This window comes from Berghia stephanieae, chromosome 4 (assembly GCF_034508935.2).
Source record: "Berghia stephanieae isolate SIO BIC M18660-M18661 chromosome 4, UCSD_Bste_1.3, whole genome shotgun sequence".
Lineage (NCBI taxonomy): Eukaryota > Metazoa > Mollusca > Gastropoda > Nudibranchia > Aeolidiidae > Berghia > Berghia stephanieae.
The window spans coordinates 47,321,053-47,338,183 of record NC_088363.1 but is presented as its reverse complement, the minus strand read 5'-3'; the positions used below and the strand labels follow the sequence as shown (position 1 = coordinate 47,338,183).

Genomic DNA, 17,131 nt, shown 5'->3' with positions numbered 1-17,131 from the left:
TATTGATAGGTTGCACTGTGAGTGTGTGCGTGTGTGTGTGTGTGTGGGGGGGGGGGGGAGGGGGGTGAAGCATGCAGGCATAAAACAATAATATTAGTCACTCTACAAAAGCAAATTCATATAGATACACCATAAGTATACTTTGATACATTTTTATTATTACCCCACCATATCTTCTTTTTTATTTTGTATAATACGAATATCGATGCAATTTTAGTGTATTGTGACAACTGGGGTCTACGAGCTTGTAAGTATGAATTGAAAGTGTGTACGATTTTAAAACAAAAATGTTGACAAACTCTGGTTTATCCGATATAATATGGTTACATGCAAGTTTGATAACCCCAAATGTTGTGGTCTCACTGATGTTAATGGAAATACCCTCAAACCAAGGCCAAATATTGTCCATTACAACAATGTTAAAACAAGCCCATAATTGCCTTTCGGTAATCAGACCTGATAAAATATGGAATTCTCTGTCTCCCAGAATCATATCAGAAACTTTCCAAACTTTCACTCTTTCAAGTCCAATCAATTTATAGGCTGAAATGTTTAAAATAACCATTATTTAATTTTTAGTTTATTGTTTTTCATATTAAGTTTTCAGTGCTGTACGTTTTATTTGATTTTTTCTTTGTGAATAGGTATTTTATTGTAAAGCACCCTAGAGCATGAATTCGTGGAATGTGTGCGTTGGTTCGTTGGGGAAAGAAAATAGAATAGAGAGAAAAAATAGAAGAAAAGAAAATCTCATTATCAACACAACAGAAACAACAACCAGGAAAAATGTGTCAAAACGCAGATGTCCACAACTTTCTAAAACAATCTTGTCATTTTAATTTTTAAATTACAATTCGGTATCTTGTTCACACCGACATAATACCATTCGGAGATGATGAGTCACCTGGAATCACGTTCCAAAATCATGCACTCAATATTCAGTTAACCAAACTGGAACCACATGGGGAGAAAGAAAACTTGCAATTGGAACTTATAACACACAGGACAATCCTACTGAGTTAATTCATATCAAAAGGCTTAACTTATCAACGCCTGAGCACGGTCTCGTTTCAGTGGACAATTCTATTTTGTCATTGATTTGTTTTCAACATTCCAAATTCCAAACCTTCAAGGCAAGCTTTTAACGATTTGTGCCCTGTCTTGTTTTTTAATGACATCATTAGGGATTGCGTAGGTATATTCCTGGAGAAGAGTCAGATAAAATGTCTTTAATACTGCACAATTCTCTTTCTCCTTCCGAGCTAAACCCTGGATCAGTGTATGATTTGATTTGATTTGATTTGATTTGATTTGATATTTATATTTAGAATAACCAGATAAATAGATACTTTTACAATCAAAACAAAAAAGACAATAGATGAATAAAAAGATAAATAATAAAGACATCAATTCAATACCTCCACATGAAGGTAAGATATTCCATATACTTTACTCTGCCTACAACCTCGATATAAAGTTAATTTTTTTCCTAGAAGTTAGCCTACTATGTATTAATCTTGCGATCTTTTTTTATTGCTAATGCATGGTAATTTCTTTATTTAAAAAACTTTTTGACTCCCCCTTTTAGAACATTGTATAAGGCTTAATCAAATAATACCAATCTTTCTTCATGTATACCCAGTTTCTTTGTTTTAGGCAAAATCCTAATTTTGGTATTGGTTTTGTTTAGTACTGTACTTAAGAGTATTGGTAGTAGTAGTAGTAGTAGTAGTAGTAGTAGTAGTAGTAGTAGTAGTAGTAGTAGTAGCAGTAGTAGTAGTAGTAGTAGTAGTAGTAGTAGTAGTAGTAGAACAGTAGTAATAGTAGTCGTAGTAGTAGTAGTAGTAGTAGTAGTAGTAGTAGTAGTAGTAGTAGTAGTAGTAGTAGTAGTAGTAGTAGTAGTAGTAGTAGTAGTAGTAGTAGTAGTAGTAGTAGTAGTAGTAGTAGTAGTAGTAGTAGTAGTAGTAGGCATCCTTCCGTCTCGAGAGACGATGGTTTGCGCCCTGTATGACTTTAGTCTCATCAGTCTTGTTGAGAGCAACGACGGGTGTGACTCAGCAGACCAATCCTTGCATGGCAGTCTCTACCGCAGTTGTTGCACACATAGTTTGACTGTGCGTTTGGTATTTGGATCTGCTGCCTCTCTTTCCTCCTTGCTCTCCTCTCCTTAAACTTCGTCTTTCTCCTCTCCTCACCTCTCTTCACTCCCTCCATCACCGCATATCTCCAGCCGCTGCGGTCGTCAGCAAGCGACTCCCAGGTGTTTGAGTCGATGCCTGTCAATTTCATGTCTCGTTTGCAGACATCATAGAAGCGCAGAGCTGGACGGCCAGTTGGTCGCCGTCCAGAAGCTAGTTCACCGTACATGATGTCTTTGGGTATGCGTCCATTGTCCATCCTGTGTACGTGACCAAGCCATCGCAAACGTCGCTGGCAGAGCATGAGATGCATACTGAGGGAGTTAGCTCTTTCTAGCACTGCATTGTTAGTGAGTCTGTCCTGCCACCTGATGCCGAGAATTCGTCGTAGACAGCGAATGTGGAAGTTTTCCAGGCGGTTCTCCTGTCTGGCATATGTTGTCCAGGATTCACTGCCATACAGTAGGCTACTGAGTACACATGCCTGGTATACTCTGAGTTTGGTGTTCAAAGTGAGTTGGTTGTTGGTCCACACTCTCTGTGCTCAGTTGTGCCATGACAGCGGCAGCTTTGGCGATGCGCTTGTCTAATTCTGCATCAAGTGAGAGGTTGCTGGTGATGGTTGTGCCCAGGTATGTGAAGTGATCAGTGACTTCTAGCTCCTCGTTGTCAATGTAAATTGCTGGTATAGAGGGGACATCCTGACACATTACATTTGTTTTCTTGATGCTGATCGTCAGCCCGAATTCCCTGCATGCGTGGGAAAACCTGTCCATCAGCCGCTGAAGGTCTTCCTCGGTATGCGCGCATAGAGCTGCATCATCTGCAAATAGCATTTCCCTTATGAGGACTGTGCGGACCTTGGTCTTTGCTCTCAGCCGTGCCAGATTGAACAGCTTCCCATCACTTCTGGTGTGTAAGTGGACTCCTTCTGGGGACTCTTTGAATGCGAACTTCAGCAGTAAGGAGAAAAATATACCAAACAAAGTCGGTGCGAGGACACAGCCTTGTTTCACGCCGCTGCGCATGGGGAAGGGTTCAGAGGCTCCACCGTCGTAGCTAATGGTGCCCTTCATGTCGTCGTGGAAAGAGGCAATGATGCTAAGCTGCTGAGGAGGACAGCCAATCTTCTTTAGCAGCTGGAAAAGGCCCTTCCTGCTAACAAGGTCAAATGCCTTTGTCAGGTCAATAAATGCAATGTAGAGGGGCATCTGCTGTTCTCTGCATTTCTCCTGAAGTTGACGTACTGAGAAGATCATGTCCACTGTCGACCTCTTGGCTCTGAAGCCACACTGCGACTCTGGGTAGATACGTTCGACGAGGACTTGCAGTCGAGCGAGGACAACGCGCGCAAAGACTTTACCCACAATGCTCAGTAGAGAGATTCCCCTATAGTTATTACAGTCGCTACGGTCTCCCTTGTTTTTGTAGAGGGTGATAATCTTGGCATCACGCATATCCTGGGGTACCTTGCCTTCTCTCCAGCAAAGACACAGGAGTTTATGTAGTGGTTCCAAGAGGGCTGGCTTTCCACATTTGATGATTTCGGGTGGAATGCTGTCGTCACCGGGTGCTCTGCCACAGGCCAGAGCATCGATTGCTTTGCTGAGCTCCTCCATGATTGGTTCTGCGTCTAGTTCTTCCAGTACTGGCAGTTCTTCAATTGCGTCTAACGCTTTTTGGGTGACAGTGTTTTCTCTGGCGTAGAGTTCCAAGTAGTGCTCTACCCATCTACCCATCTGCTTGTCCTTGTCAGTGATGGCTTCCCCTGTCTTGGATTTAATAGGTGCAGTTTTCTTTGTAGATTTGCCTGTCGCCTGTTTGATGCCCTCATACATGGCCCTTATGTTGCCACTTTCAGACGCTTGCTGGATGTTGTCCGACAACTGAAGCCAGTAGTCATTGGCGCAACGTCGTGCTGTTTGCTGTGCTTTGCTGCGTGCAGCTCGCAGCGCCTGCAGGTTCCTCTGACTCGGTTTATGTTTATAGCTGACAAGTGCGCTGCGCTTGGCATCAATGACTGGCTCCATCTCAGTAATTCTGGCTTCAAACCAATCATTGCTCTTGCGCTCCTTTTTGCCGTATGTCAGAACTGCAGTGCTGTAAATGGCGTTTCTAAGAGAGTTCCAGCTGTCCTGTGCGTTTTGTTCTGCTTCTCTATGAGCTGTGTTGAGAATCTTCTCAAGTTGCTCGTTGAACTCTATATTCTTTTCCCGGTAAGCTGTCTTGCTGATGTTGATCCTGGGCTGGCCCTTTCTCTTTGAGTGATTAAGTTTCTTTGGTGTCAGTTTCACCCTTGTGGCAACCAAAGAGTGATCAGTGTCGCAATCAGCGCTTTGATAGGACCTGGTGTTACAAACATTGTTAAGAGAATCGCGCTTAGTAATGATCATGTCCAGCTGATGCCAGTGTTTTGACCTTGGATGTCTCCATGACACCTTGTGACATGCCTTGTTCTGAAAATAGGTGTTCGTCACGCATAGTTTGCGATAGCAGCAGAGTTCAAGAAGCCTCTGACCATTTTCATTCATCTTTCCTATGCCGTGGTGCCCCAAAACGGTTGGCCATGATTCTTTGTCAGCACCAACTCGCGCGTTGAAGTCGCCAAGAAGGTAGATGTGCTCCACTTCTGGGATATTGTTGACAATGTAGTAGTAGTAGTAGTAGTAGAAGTAGTAGTAGTAGTAATAGTAGTTGTAGTAGTAGTAGTAGTAGTAGTAGTAGTAGTAGTAGTAGTAGTAGTAGTAGTAGTAGTAGTAGTAGTAGTAGTAGTAGTAGTACTAGTAGTAGTAATAGTAGTAGTAATAATAGTAGTTGTTGTTGTTGGCTGTAGAGAAGCATGTCTTTATTTATTGCATGAAAAATTTGACCTCCTGACATCTTGTATAATATAACATGTTTTGTATAATATCGATTAGTATATCCTCATAATGTTGATTTGTATAACCCGTCGCCTCAAAACGGTATTTTGTCCGGGTGATTTAGATGTTAAAAATTTGAAAGAGTGAGAAGCATACGAGACGTTGGTTACATTTTTATGTTCTATTGAGTACAAAATAGATAGTGTCTTCAAATAATAAAACCTAAAAGTTCATATTTTCCGCCGCTTTTACTGTCATTTTTTATTTTGTTCTTTTTGACATAAAACTGTTTTGAGGTCATATCTATCGTTAGTTATCTTGTGAATATTTCAACATTATTTTAACCCTGTTCTTGAACACTTCTCTTCACTTAAATGAAAGGGGTGTATTTGTATGTATGTGTGTGAGCGTGTGTATATGCGTATGCGCGCACACGCGCGTGTGTGTGTATGTGTGGGTGGGTGGGTTAGAAGGTTGTTTATACGTGTTGGGATGGCGGAAGGGGGTAATTTGTGAAGGTAGGTAATTGGTGATAAATTGATTTTACTATAATTATTTCCAGTTTGTCTCCCTTACTATGGATGAGGATAGATTTGTCGTTTATAATTATAATATGTATAGATGTATATACACTTCTTATCATATTAGTAGTGTATTTACAAACACCTGGTAATTTTTTTAAAACGCAAAACACAACATCTCGTATTTCACCATCAAGCTGCTATCTTTGAAAAACATATCAATTTAATCTTTATCTCCCTCTATATTTCAGATGAAAACTACCAAGTTTTGATTGCAATTCACTCATCCCCCTCTTCATCGTCACGATTGTTCTTCTCTTCCCCAAACAAGCCAACATTCCTATACTCTTCACATTATTGTCGGACCGTAATACTAATGTCATAGATTTCGCCTGTTATATTGTACGTGTTGTTACTTTTACAGAGCGTACATTAATATGATTGGAGGAAGAGATCTTTTCGATTTTTTAAAAAATGAATAAATAAATATTGCTTTGAGTGGTCGAGGCAATTTGGTGCCTCACTGGGTAATATAAATGTTGCTGGCTCGAATCTCGAAGAAATAAATAACAATGTGAAATTGAATGTAAGTTTCAATTTAATTAACGAAAACAGGTAGTGTGGACGTTTCGGATTTCCCCTTTATCAACAAAACAGGATGAATGAAACATTACAGACGAATGAGAAAATATTATGTGATAATGGCGTTTTGTTGATAAACGGAAAACCCGAAACGTCCACATGATTTGTTTTTGTTTATTAAATTGAAGATTACATTTAATTTCACATTGTTATTTATGCCTGTTCACTGTTACATTTCCAAGATACAATCAATAGATTCAAACACTACAATTTAATTTCATACACCTTACACTGCGTGAGAGCAAATCCAACATTTCAATCATTTTAACATTCCGGGTAGTTTTAATTTGTAACCAAATTAAGTCCCTTGATAGGTGACAAAATCATAATTACAATCTACCTACACGATACTGGAATCTCAGTGCTATGGCCGCGTTTTGTTTTTGTTTTGTTTTTTGTTTTGTATTTTTGTTTGTTTTTGTTTTGTTTTTTGTTTTGTATTTTTGTTTGTTTTTGTTTTGTTTTTTAAACGAATTGTGTGCCTTTGCGAGTTTCTCTCACTCGTAGAAACAATCGCGCCGTAGAAAGTAGTGGTTGCCATTGTATTGTCCTCATAATCGTGTTCACTGTGATGGACACAAATAACGGACATAATCTGTGACAAACGCATTCCCCATATTGCACAACGCCCTTTTTCAGAACTCCAACAGCCGTTTGGATTTGTACTAATTGGGCAAGGCATAACAAAGAGGATTTTTCAATACGTCAATGAAATAAGTAGCTACACGTGAAAAGTCTTTCGCAAACCCTCTCGTATCGATTTCAATCTGTGATTTGGATAAATAGGGATGGGATCGGGGGGGGGGGGGGGGGGGGTATGCGTTTAACCGTATATGTTTGATGTCTAACAGGTTTTTACATGTCTATAGTTTTTTATTACAGTACATATCACCACAAGACTTCTACGTTGATTAAATATAATTTTGCCAATATTATCTATAACATAGCTACGATTGTTCATACATTTAAAGGTATTTTGGGCATAGTTTTAAAAAAATCTAATCTAATACAGTACACATATAAATACACACACTTGTATGAAAGAGAGATGGGAGACAGAGAGAGAAAGGGATGGGAGAGAGAGAGAGAGAGAGAGAGAGAGAGAGAGAGAGAGAGAGAGAGAGGAGTTAGATAGACAGATATATAGGTAAAGACAGACAGATAGATAGATAGATAGATAAATAGATAGATACAGAATTAGATAAATAATTAGATAGATAGATAGATAGATAGATAGATAGATAGATAGATAGATAGATAGATAGATAGATAGATAGAGAATTAGATAAATAATTAGATAGATAGATAGATAGATAGATAGATAGATAGATAGATAGATAGATAGATAGATAGATAGATAGATAGATAGATAGATAGATAGATAGATAGATAGATAGATAGATATTTAGATAGGAAGATCGATAGATAGATAGAATATACGCCCACAATATTTCATGTCAATGAAGCTGTCAAAATATTTATTCTTGTTCCCTAATTATGAGGTCCACAACTTCAGGCGCCTACCTAGTACAGGGACATAGTCCCTGATGAAATAATGATAATATTCCCCAACAATTATTGTCCCTATAAGTTGATTGTAAACCTTTGGATTATTAGCTGAATTCATGCCTTCCACTTTTAAAATCGGCCGACATCAAGTACCGGCTGTTTTCCTCAATTTACGGTGAAAACTCTCCATTTCGTCTCTATGTCAGTATGGTTCATCTCAAATTTTTGGGCTCTATCAATGATGTCGCCTCAGAATTGTAATTAAATTGTTATGTATTCGAATGCAAACAAAAGCTATAATGTAGAGGAAAATGAAGTTTGTTTGTTTGTCTTGTTGGGGTTTTTTTTAACTCAAGGGGAAATAGGCTTCAACAGTCGTGACGTCACTTCCCTCGTAATGACGCATAGTCACTTAGTAACTGAGTCGAAACTATCGGAACAATGGCGGACGCCCTTATGAAATACTTCTCTGACGAGCATAAAAGTTTATCCAGAGGAGAAAAACATTATAAATCTGATCATGTTTTGACTTTTATACATTCTGATCACATGACATGTGAATACGTTCTTAGCCAGCATGAAGAATAAAAAGTGCCGATTCTCTTTGTTTAGAACCAAGCTGCTGGTTGTTCGGCGGACGTGACATCATACTATTGAATCCTATTGGTATGTAGTCATTGCTGCGAAGCTAGACCGAAATAAATCCTGCTATCAATCCAAGCAAGGAATAGCAGTTAAGACTCTTGCTCATTGAAAAAAAAAATGAACGAGATGCCAAAAAGAGGTTCGAACCCATGTCCTACGGGTATTATGTCAATGCCTTATCTTATCGACCATCTCACTCCTAATAATATAATGAATGTGTTTTACGTCATTCGGTTCTTTGTCATTGCTTTTAGACCGCCAGTTTGAAGATAGTTCTCACTAAAGTCCCTCTTACAGACTATAAATGGTGTTTTGTGTGTTGGTACGTTTCATCTGGCGGGTAGATTAGTGAGCATTTTATCTTTATGCATCGCATCAATAGTTGTGATGTCAATGTCAATTTTTGATTTAATAATATTGTATTTGATAGTTATTGCCATTTTACATCATCATCATCAGTGCCTAGGGCTATATCGTGACCTTACTAAACATTCCCTCTTTCTATTTGTGACCCACGTGTTCAAAGCGGTATTATGGCGGGATCAGGAAAACAAACAAACAAACAAAATAATAATAATAATAGTAAAAAATATAAAATTTTAAAAAATTCAGTCGAGATTATAGAGTTTAAATGAGATTAAAATATGAAAATGAATGAGCTAAAGTTTTTCTAATAATGATGATTTTGACTTAACATTGAATTTTCAGCATAAATTTTATCCTGATTTAATACCGTCTTGAAATGATTGGCCGCATTTAACACTGATTGGTATTTCGTCGTTGTATCTTTTAAAAAAGATTTACGCATGTAGTGTATTTATGACCTTTGCTATAGAATGAATGAAGGTGACGTCACTTAGCTTTTTGTTATTGATTTTAGACCGCCATTTTCATCTCTGATGGACTATAAACATTCAGGGTTGCAATAGTGTTGTGTGTTGATACGATTGATCTGGCGGACAGAACTGGTGGGTTATTTATTTAATCACAGAGCTTCAATTAATTGCCTGATGCTGTTCAGTAACACAGGGAAACACACCGTCAAGATAAGGCGCCTCACGAGGATTTCATGGATTTACTAATGGGTCACATGATCTTCGCGTTCGTCTTGCGTTGATCGTCTTGTAAAATTAGGAAGCAGGCACCGGTGTAAGAAAAAGAAAGATCTGAACAAATGTGTACGAAAGGTGTCAGGCAAAGAAAGAAAGAAAAATACTCGTACAAGAAAAATACAAGAAAAAGAAAAAACATCCCAATGTGATGGTAGCAAGTCTGACCGGTAATCAAAAGGTCTGCGGTTCGATCCCCAGTCGAGGTAGACTGATTTTTTGGGATGGTTTTTTGCCTTGTATTTTTCTTTCTTGCTTTGTCTGGCACCTGAGGTAAAGACTTGTTCAGATATTCGTCTTACTAAAGGTCACAGTTATTTCAAAATCTACTCGACAGTCCAATGATGGTAATAGTTTCATTATGTTGACGTTCAGCAAGCGTTACGACTTATGATTGTGTATTTAACTCACCTATGGATAATAATCATTAATTGAGTTCGCTACAATGAATGGTAGGTCTATTTATGTTCAACGTCATCCTACCATAAAACATGATATTAGAATACTGTACAGTTTATTTTCGACTACTTGATTCGTTCCCAGTAAGACTTAACAATATGTACGGCTTTAATTGGAAAATGAATGGACTGAAAATGTTTTTTTTTTGGTTTGTTTGTTTTTTCATATTTTGAATAAAAGTAAAAAAGTTGATTGCAAATATTAGGTATGATTTTGAAGAGTCCATTGAGAACACACTTGTTTTATTCTCTGCCATTCTTAACATATTTATGGACCATACCAATCAATTGTTTTGTTTTGGTGAGGGTAGGGGGGGGGGGGGGAGTTGAATTCATTGGGTTTGGGGGGGGGGGGGGGGGGGGGGGTGATTTTGTTTTCTTGATGTAAGAGATCAGATCGTTTTATTTATGCCATTGTTTTTTTTATTACAAATATCTTATTATATTTGTTGCTCATATCCATATCAAGATATAGGCATGGTGATATTGTGTTTGTCAATCCTATTTGAATTTTAAAATCCTATCTGAAGCTTTATGATCGTCGATGTTCAAGCATTTTTAGTCCACAACTTCTGGCAGCTTAGCTTATAATTATGGAAGAAAATAATCGTTTTGATAAAACTTAGAATTAAAAATCTAAAGATTGCTCATTCGGTCATAATATGTCATGAATATTTATGTCATGGATTCAGACTGTTCATGTTATCATTTTGAGTTCGTTTCGTTGGAATACTGACTGTACATAGTATATTTCGCATTATTATACTCTCATGTATACTGTGTTTCACAAAATTAAAAAAGTGTATATTAGGTATAAAATGAGGAAAAGTGTCAATGAATTAATATAGTGTGGAAAATAAGGTGTCAACTAATAGGAAATTATCTAAGGTTTTGTTCTCTGAAACATTCCAGTCTATTTCAGTTACTGTTTTCAGTAAACGACGTTAACAGTTTAGATGTCGCTTCTTTTTTTTCACTCAGATTTCTTTTAAATTACGTCCAAAATGACAATACTTTGACAAATTGACCTGTTGCGATGTTAAACTGAAATAGCAATGAAAATCAAACGCCAGACAAACTTTACAACAATGTGAATATTTTTGTACGTTTTGGATATCAACATACTTTGTAATATTATGGCGCTAAGTTATTGAGTTTTATTATCCTACACTTTTTAAACTTATTAAATAAACTATATTATTTTAACGACCAATTTGTTACTGTTGTTATTATAAAATATTGTCAATTAATTCTTAAAAATTATTATCGTCATATTTTTCTGACAAGTTAAAAAACAGACATTGTTACACATTACTCCAATCAAAATCATCATATTGTTCTTAGCATTCAACCTGTATCATGTCATATTTATTTTATATATGTGTAAAGTCAATAAAAATAGTTATATTATAGAACAGTAAAGTTGGTGCCCCAAACGTAAACAATAACAAGTTGCTAGTGATTTCCGTTAGGGACCGGAATAATTTACGCACAATATAGTCTCCCAATTTTGTAGTTTGAGTTGTAGGCAATACACTTTCAGTATTGAAAATATGTTTACATAAAATCTAACAGTTGCAGAAATAATAATATAAGACTAAATTATTATGAAAATCAGGCTCCGAATAATTCTCGTTTTGTTCATACCAGCGCAATAATTTGCTCTGGTCTAAAAATAGATAGACGTAACTTTTGATAAATTTTACCTTTTGTTCCATAAAATATCCATATCTAGACATTATTTGATGCATGATCGAGTATTTATGAATATGTGTTTCTTTTGCCACCTAACAGCCAAATTTTAAAGGTTATTTTCTTTCTATTATTTACATTGGAACGTGAGCTGTCAAGACAGGAACATGTGGTTTGCCATGTGCTTCTCGACCTTTGTTTACGTTTGGGGCACCAACTTTACTGTTCTATACATGAATAATCTCGATTCTGTATCAAATGGATTTTATATTATAGGTACGTATATAATTTGTATGTAACGGTTTCCCGCCATTTACAATAATTTTTTGCAGTCATTTATGTCACGTATAACTTTGTCAGGTAGCTTTGAGGGAATGCGTTAATCACTCAATTCTCTCTTTTGTTGTATTCAGCTTTGAGACGTATTGTATCGGTTTAGTTTATTCCCCAGTTAACTGTCGTACTCTGGTCAAACACGTATTCAAAATTTTGGCCAGAAAACTCGTCCTTCAAATATCGACCGATTTAAAAGACCCTAATCTTGGCAAAAACTCTCAAACCTGGGACTTTGCGAGGCCCCAGGTTTGAGAGATTTTGCTAAGATGAGGGTCATTTAAATCGATCAATATCTCGATATTTAGAGGACGCGTTTCCTGGCCAAATTTAAAATACGTGTCTTTCCAGAGAATGGCAATTATCTGGAACGTATCTAATTATTATCTGAGACCAGGAGATGTTACAATTTATGTCAAAAATATGTGTAAGATACAGCTGCCCTGACAAAATAAATTTCCAATAAAAATTTAATTAATCAATTTTTCTGGTATGACACTTATCTTATGATCTGTAAGTCTTTGGTTTGAGTCACGCTGCCTATGGCGCAAAGTTGAGTCCTTTCGAAAAGACACGATATTCACATTCTCTCTCATCGTGCCCAGGTAGGTGCATAGAGAATACAGGACTCCTAGTAGTCTGTGGGTAGGTGTAAGAAGAGTACCTGGTGGTGAGGAACAGCGCTGACTTTCTCGAATATTAAAGTGTAACAGCATCTCCCAAGCGTCCAGTCTCGTCTTATATGCGAAGAGATCCTGTTGGTTTGGGAGCCCTTGTAAAAAGCTTAAAACATATCTCAAACTTTTTATTTTTCGCTTGACAGGGCATCGATTCACTCACTTCCTGAGTACCGAAAATATAGTAAAATTGGAGCCTTTGTAAAAAGCTTAAAACATATCTCAAACTTTTTATTTTTCGCTTGACAGGGCATCGATTCACTCACTTCCTGAGTACCGAAAATATAGTAAAATTGGATTCGAACTTTCGGTAGTATCTGGCACTATATCATAAACACAATTTTTGATGTTTCCCAGGAGGAGAATAAAAAACAAAACAAAAAGATACTTCATTTCAGCATTTCAGCAGAAACTAGAAATAGTCAATAGTTATTTTCTTAACGAGCATGCTGAAAAAATGATGAATATATTGGTTTGTCGGAGTCGGAGGTTCTCTATATAATAATAATAATAATAATAATAATAATAATAATAATATATAATAATAATAATAATAATAATAATAATAATAATAATAATAATAATAAATAATAATAATAATAATAATATATATAATAATAATATAATAATAATAATAATAATAATAATAATATAATAATAATAATAATAATAATAATAATAATAATAATAATAATAATAATAATAATAATAATAAAACAAAAACAAATAAACTGTTTTATTTTCATTTTGTCCAGAAAACTGTTAATTGAAATATCGATCGATTATATTTGGTCTCAAAGGCAAAACTAAGGAAGAGGATTCGTGTGTTCTAATGTATCTCTCTCAATATATGAATTCTCGTTAATAAATTATATAATAAATAATATTATTCTCATAACAATGTTGATATTACCGCCACAAAGTGTTGCAACACAAAGAGTAAACAAGTTTGTTGTAAAATTTTTTTAACTATCAGACATCGCCGACTTAAGAACATGTCGACATCGAATTTTAATCATCAAATTTTTAAATCTCCATTGCCTCACTACCATTTGAAACATATAAAATGTATTTTTTGGCCACAAACCCCCCAAAAACTATAAACAAACAAAACATTATTTTCTCTTTTTTTTTCTTTTTGGTAAATGTTCTATTCCGTCGAATTGCAATGTGAAAAACGGATTTATCTGGGTACAAAATCTATTTTCTTACGTTTCCAGTTTATCTCCAAATATTTGATTTTTTTTGGTGTTGTAACTCCTTTAACCCTCTCCTTACCAACCATAGGAAAATCGTTACATTCGTTACGATGCAACCGACAATTTTCTCATTCTGATTTCTCTTGTATATCACAAAATTGAAAGAAATGCGTTGATTACAGCTATAAATACTAAACACTGTTGTAGAGCTTACTTGTTACTTTTTTGTTTGATTAGGAAAAGTCTATTTTTGTGTGGGTGGGAGTGAATTTTCGGGGGAAATTCTAAACATAGCTGGTAAGGAGAGTCAACAAATCATCGTGATATTTTTATGTCCATTAAATTAATTAATGAAAGTGAATTCCGTTTCCTCTCTTTTTTTTTAATCCATGTTTTTATATTTGTATCCTCTGTTTTATTTATAAATAATAGGACTCTCTCTCTCTCTCTCTCTCTCTCTCTCTCTCTCTCTCTCTCTCTCTCTCTCTCTCTCTCTCTGTGTATAATACACACACACACACACACACACACACATATATATATATATATATATATATATATATATATATATATATATATATATATATATATATATATATATCTGGGACTTCCTCGAATGACCATTCTCTTGTCAAAAACGCTCAAAGAGTTTTGAGGTCAAAATATTTTTAATGCATTTATTTAGAGTACGGCAGAATATATGTCATATTATCAACTGCGAAACGGCAAAGATCAAATATCGAACAGGTTAGGTATAGAATACTCTTCCTTCAAATAAAAAAGAATCTAGACCATAATTTATATAGAGCAATATCCACTAAACGTTCTCAAAGCGCTTTACAAAAAAGTTCACAAAGGTCCCTGACCATGAGCAACACTCAAACATGTAGGACGAGACAAAAGGCCTGTGAGGCGATATTACCGTTAAAGGACTACGGTGAGGCATGTGAGTAAAAAGCCTTTTCCAAGGACTCAACTATGCACCGCTTAGAGCTGGACTCGAACCCTGGACCTTCCGATCAGAAGTCGAGTGTAATATCACAAGACCACATAACCACACGATGTTTGATTGAGAGTTTTTGCCAAGATCATTTAAATCGATCGATATTTTTGAAGGACGGGTTTTCTGGCCAAATTTCTAAATACGTGTCCTACCAGAGTACGACAAGTAACTAGATAAACATAGAGCTCACCAGTGCTTACAACGCCAATATGTCACCATTGTGCTTGCTGACAACACGTATCAAATATTTTTCTGCTGTCTTTCTGGATCTTAAGTTGAACTGAATTCATGTTTTTATTGCTCTTGTTATTTGCTGAAGAAGGGTCCCTCGTTTTGCATCTGTTTACCTCTGATAAGTCAATGGGGGGAAGGGGGGGGGGGGCGATAACTCACTTGGTAGAGTTTAGGCGGACAGTACTTTGCAACAGACTAGTGTATATATCCAAATGGTAGCAATCAACTCCTGATCCATGGGCCTAATGTCTCTGAAAGATTTTTATTAGTCATTAGTTGTTTTAAGTCCTATGCGGCTATGTGGTCTTGTGGTATGACACTCGCTTTCGGATCGGAAGGTCCTGGGCCTTCAGGCCTCGCTCGGCGCATAGTTGAGTCCTTGGAAAAGGCTCTTTACTCACATTCTCTCACCGTACTCAGGTGTAAAATTAGTACCTGGCCGTTAACAGCGTTATAATATCGCCTAACAGGCGTCATGTCCCGTCCTACATGTTAAGTGTTGCTGTTGGTCAGGGACCCCTTGTAAAGCACTTTGAGCACGTTTAGTGGATATTGCGCTATATAAAAGCTTAAATTAAAGTCCTAGGGGTCCCGATAGTGACAAAGCACTCGACTCATAAGCATAGGATCCAGTATTGATTCCGGGTGCAAATCGAGACCTCCGACCCATCTACCTCACCCTGTCGACCTAAGATGATAGTGATAGATCTGGCGGAAAGTAGTTAGCAATAGACCTGCGTCCTATCTAGATGGTAGCATAATGTAACGTAATTGCCACTGCCGTTATAACGCTACAGAAATCGAGGTGAACTCGGGTTTCACCGGCCGTATGGCTCTAAATAACTACAGTACTTTATAAGTCACAGCTTCAGCCATCTTAGGATATATTCGGTTAAGAAGGAAAAGATCAATAATAAGACGTATGAAAGAAAAGTATTATAGAAGAATTCGTTATATTAAGGCGGAGGGGGGGGGGGGGGTATGTCACTTGCCATACATTTGGATTATTGGCACCATAAGAATGGACATAATGAAATTATTTCTTCCCCCCCCCCCCCCCCCCCCCCCCCCCCCAGGGTTTTACTGCCCTTGCGACACTTTTCGGCCATTTCCAGCGCCAGTAAAAAGGAAAATGATATCCAATAGAAAAGTTGCAGGTTTGAAGTTAAAATCACCCAGGAATAATTCAGTCAAAGTCAAAGGGATATGTTGAAAAGATTGAAGATCTGCACATACAAGCGCCACAGAAAGAGTTCATTATAAGGTCTGCATGGCTCAGACTGGGAACAGAAGTATTAATGATATATGATACATTTAGTACTCCCAGAGCAATGTCACCATTGTCTGAATTGAGACCTTCTAAAGATCAATGCAGACACAAACACAAAATCTCCCCAAAGAGGAATAATTTTAAATCATTCAAAGTAACCATTATGGTAGTTTGAAAAAAAAAAAACAACCCGAAAAGAAACATAAAAGAAGACCAAAAAACAACAAACCCAACAAAAAAACAAAAATAAAACAAAATAGAAAAAAACAACAACACGGAATTACAAGAATAATACAAGAAATGGAAAAGACCTCTAACAAAATAATAATAAAAGAGAATGACAACTGTATAGTTGTAATATGAATTTTATTTCATTTATAAAAACACATCGGATGGCAACATGTTATCAAGACATTCAATATATTGTATATCAATATAATAATTACAATACATGATTGGGCACCAATGTCCATAATATATCATTTCTATAGTATAGTATCCAAAGGGACAAACCTATTCGGGCAACGACTTTCTGAAATAGTTTAATAGTTAGCTGTTATAATTTAACCCAAGGTATGACCTCATTTTCATATTGAGGGAACATGACTGAAAGAAAGCTAAACATCTTCCAAAACACAGAAGGCGATTTTAATTTTTTGAATAATGGATCAATGAAATTATATTTTAATTGTCGCGTGACTATTCCAGGGGAGAGAACCGACAGAATCCAGTAGAGTGGATGATGATAAACTGTATATTTTTGTTGTTGTTATTATCTTTTTTTTTTTAAATCCTTGTCGCGGAAATACATATTTGTTTAAAAATTATATTTGGCATGCT

General features: G+C 36.5%; 1 protein-coding gene across 5 annotated transcripts in view; it reads left to right on the top strand.

Moving 5' to 3' along the window:
• The window catches only part of LOC144970715 (prestin-like), an 89,624-nt gene extending 79,439 nt beyond the window's left edge, over positions 1-10,185 (top strand). For 4 of the 5 annotated variants that reach the window (XM_078910638.1, XM_078910637.1, XM_078910636.1 and 1 more), the window contains one exon: positions 5,772-10,185. Coding sequence is in view for 1 of the 5 variants with exons in the window: in XM_078910639.1 (XP_078766765.1) it covers positions 5,772-5,792 (21 nt within the window). In the remaining 4 variants the exon portion in view is untranslated. The remainder of the gene's footprint in view (positions 1-5,771) is intronic. The other variant, XM_078910639.1, reaches the window with a different exon arrangement.
• Positions 10,186-17,131: the final 6,946 nt, after the last annotated feature.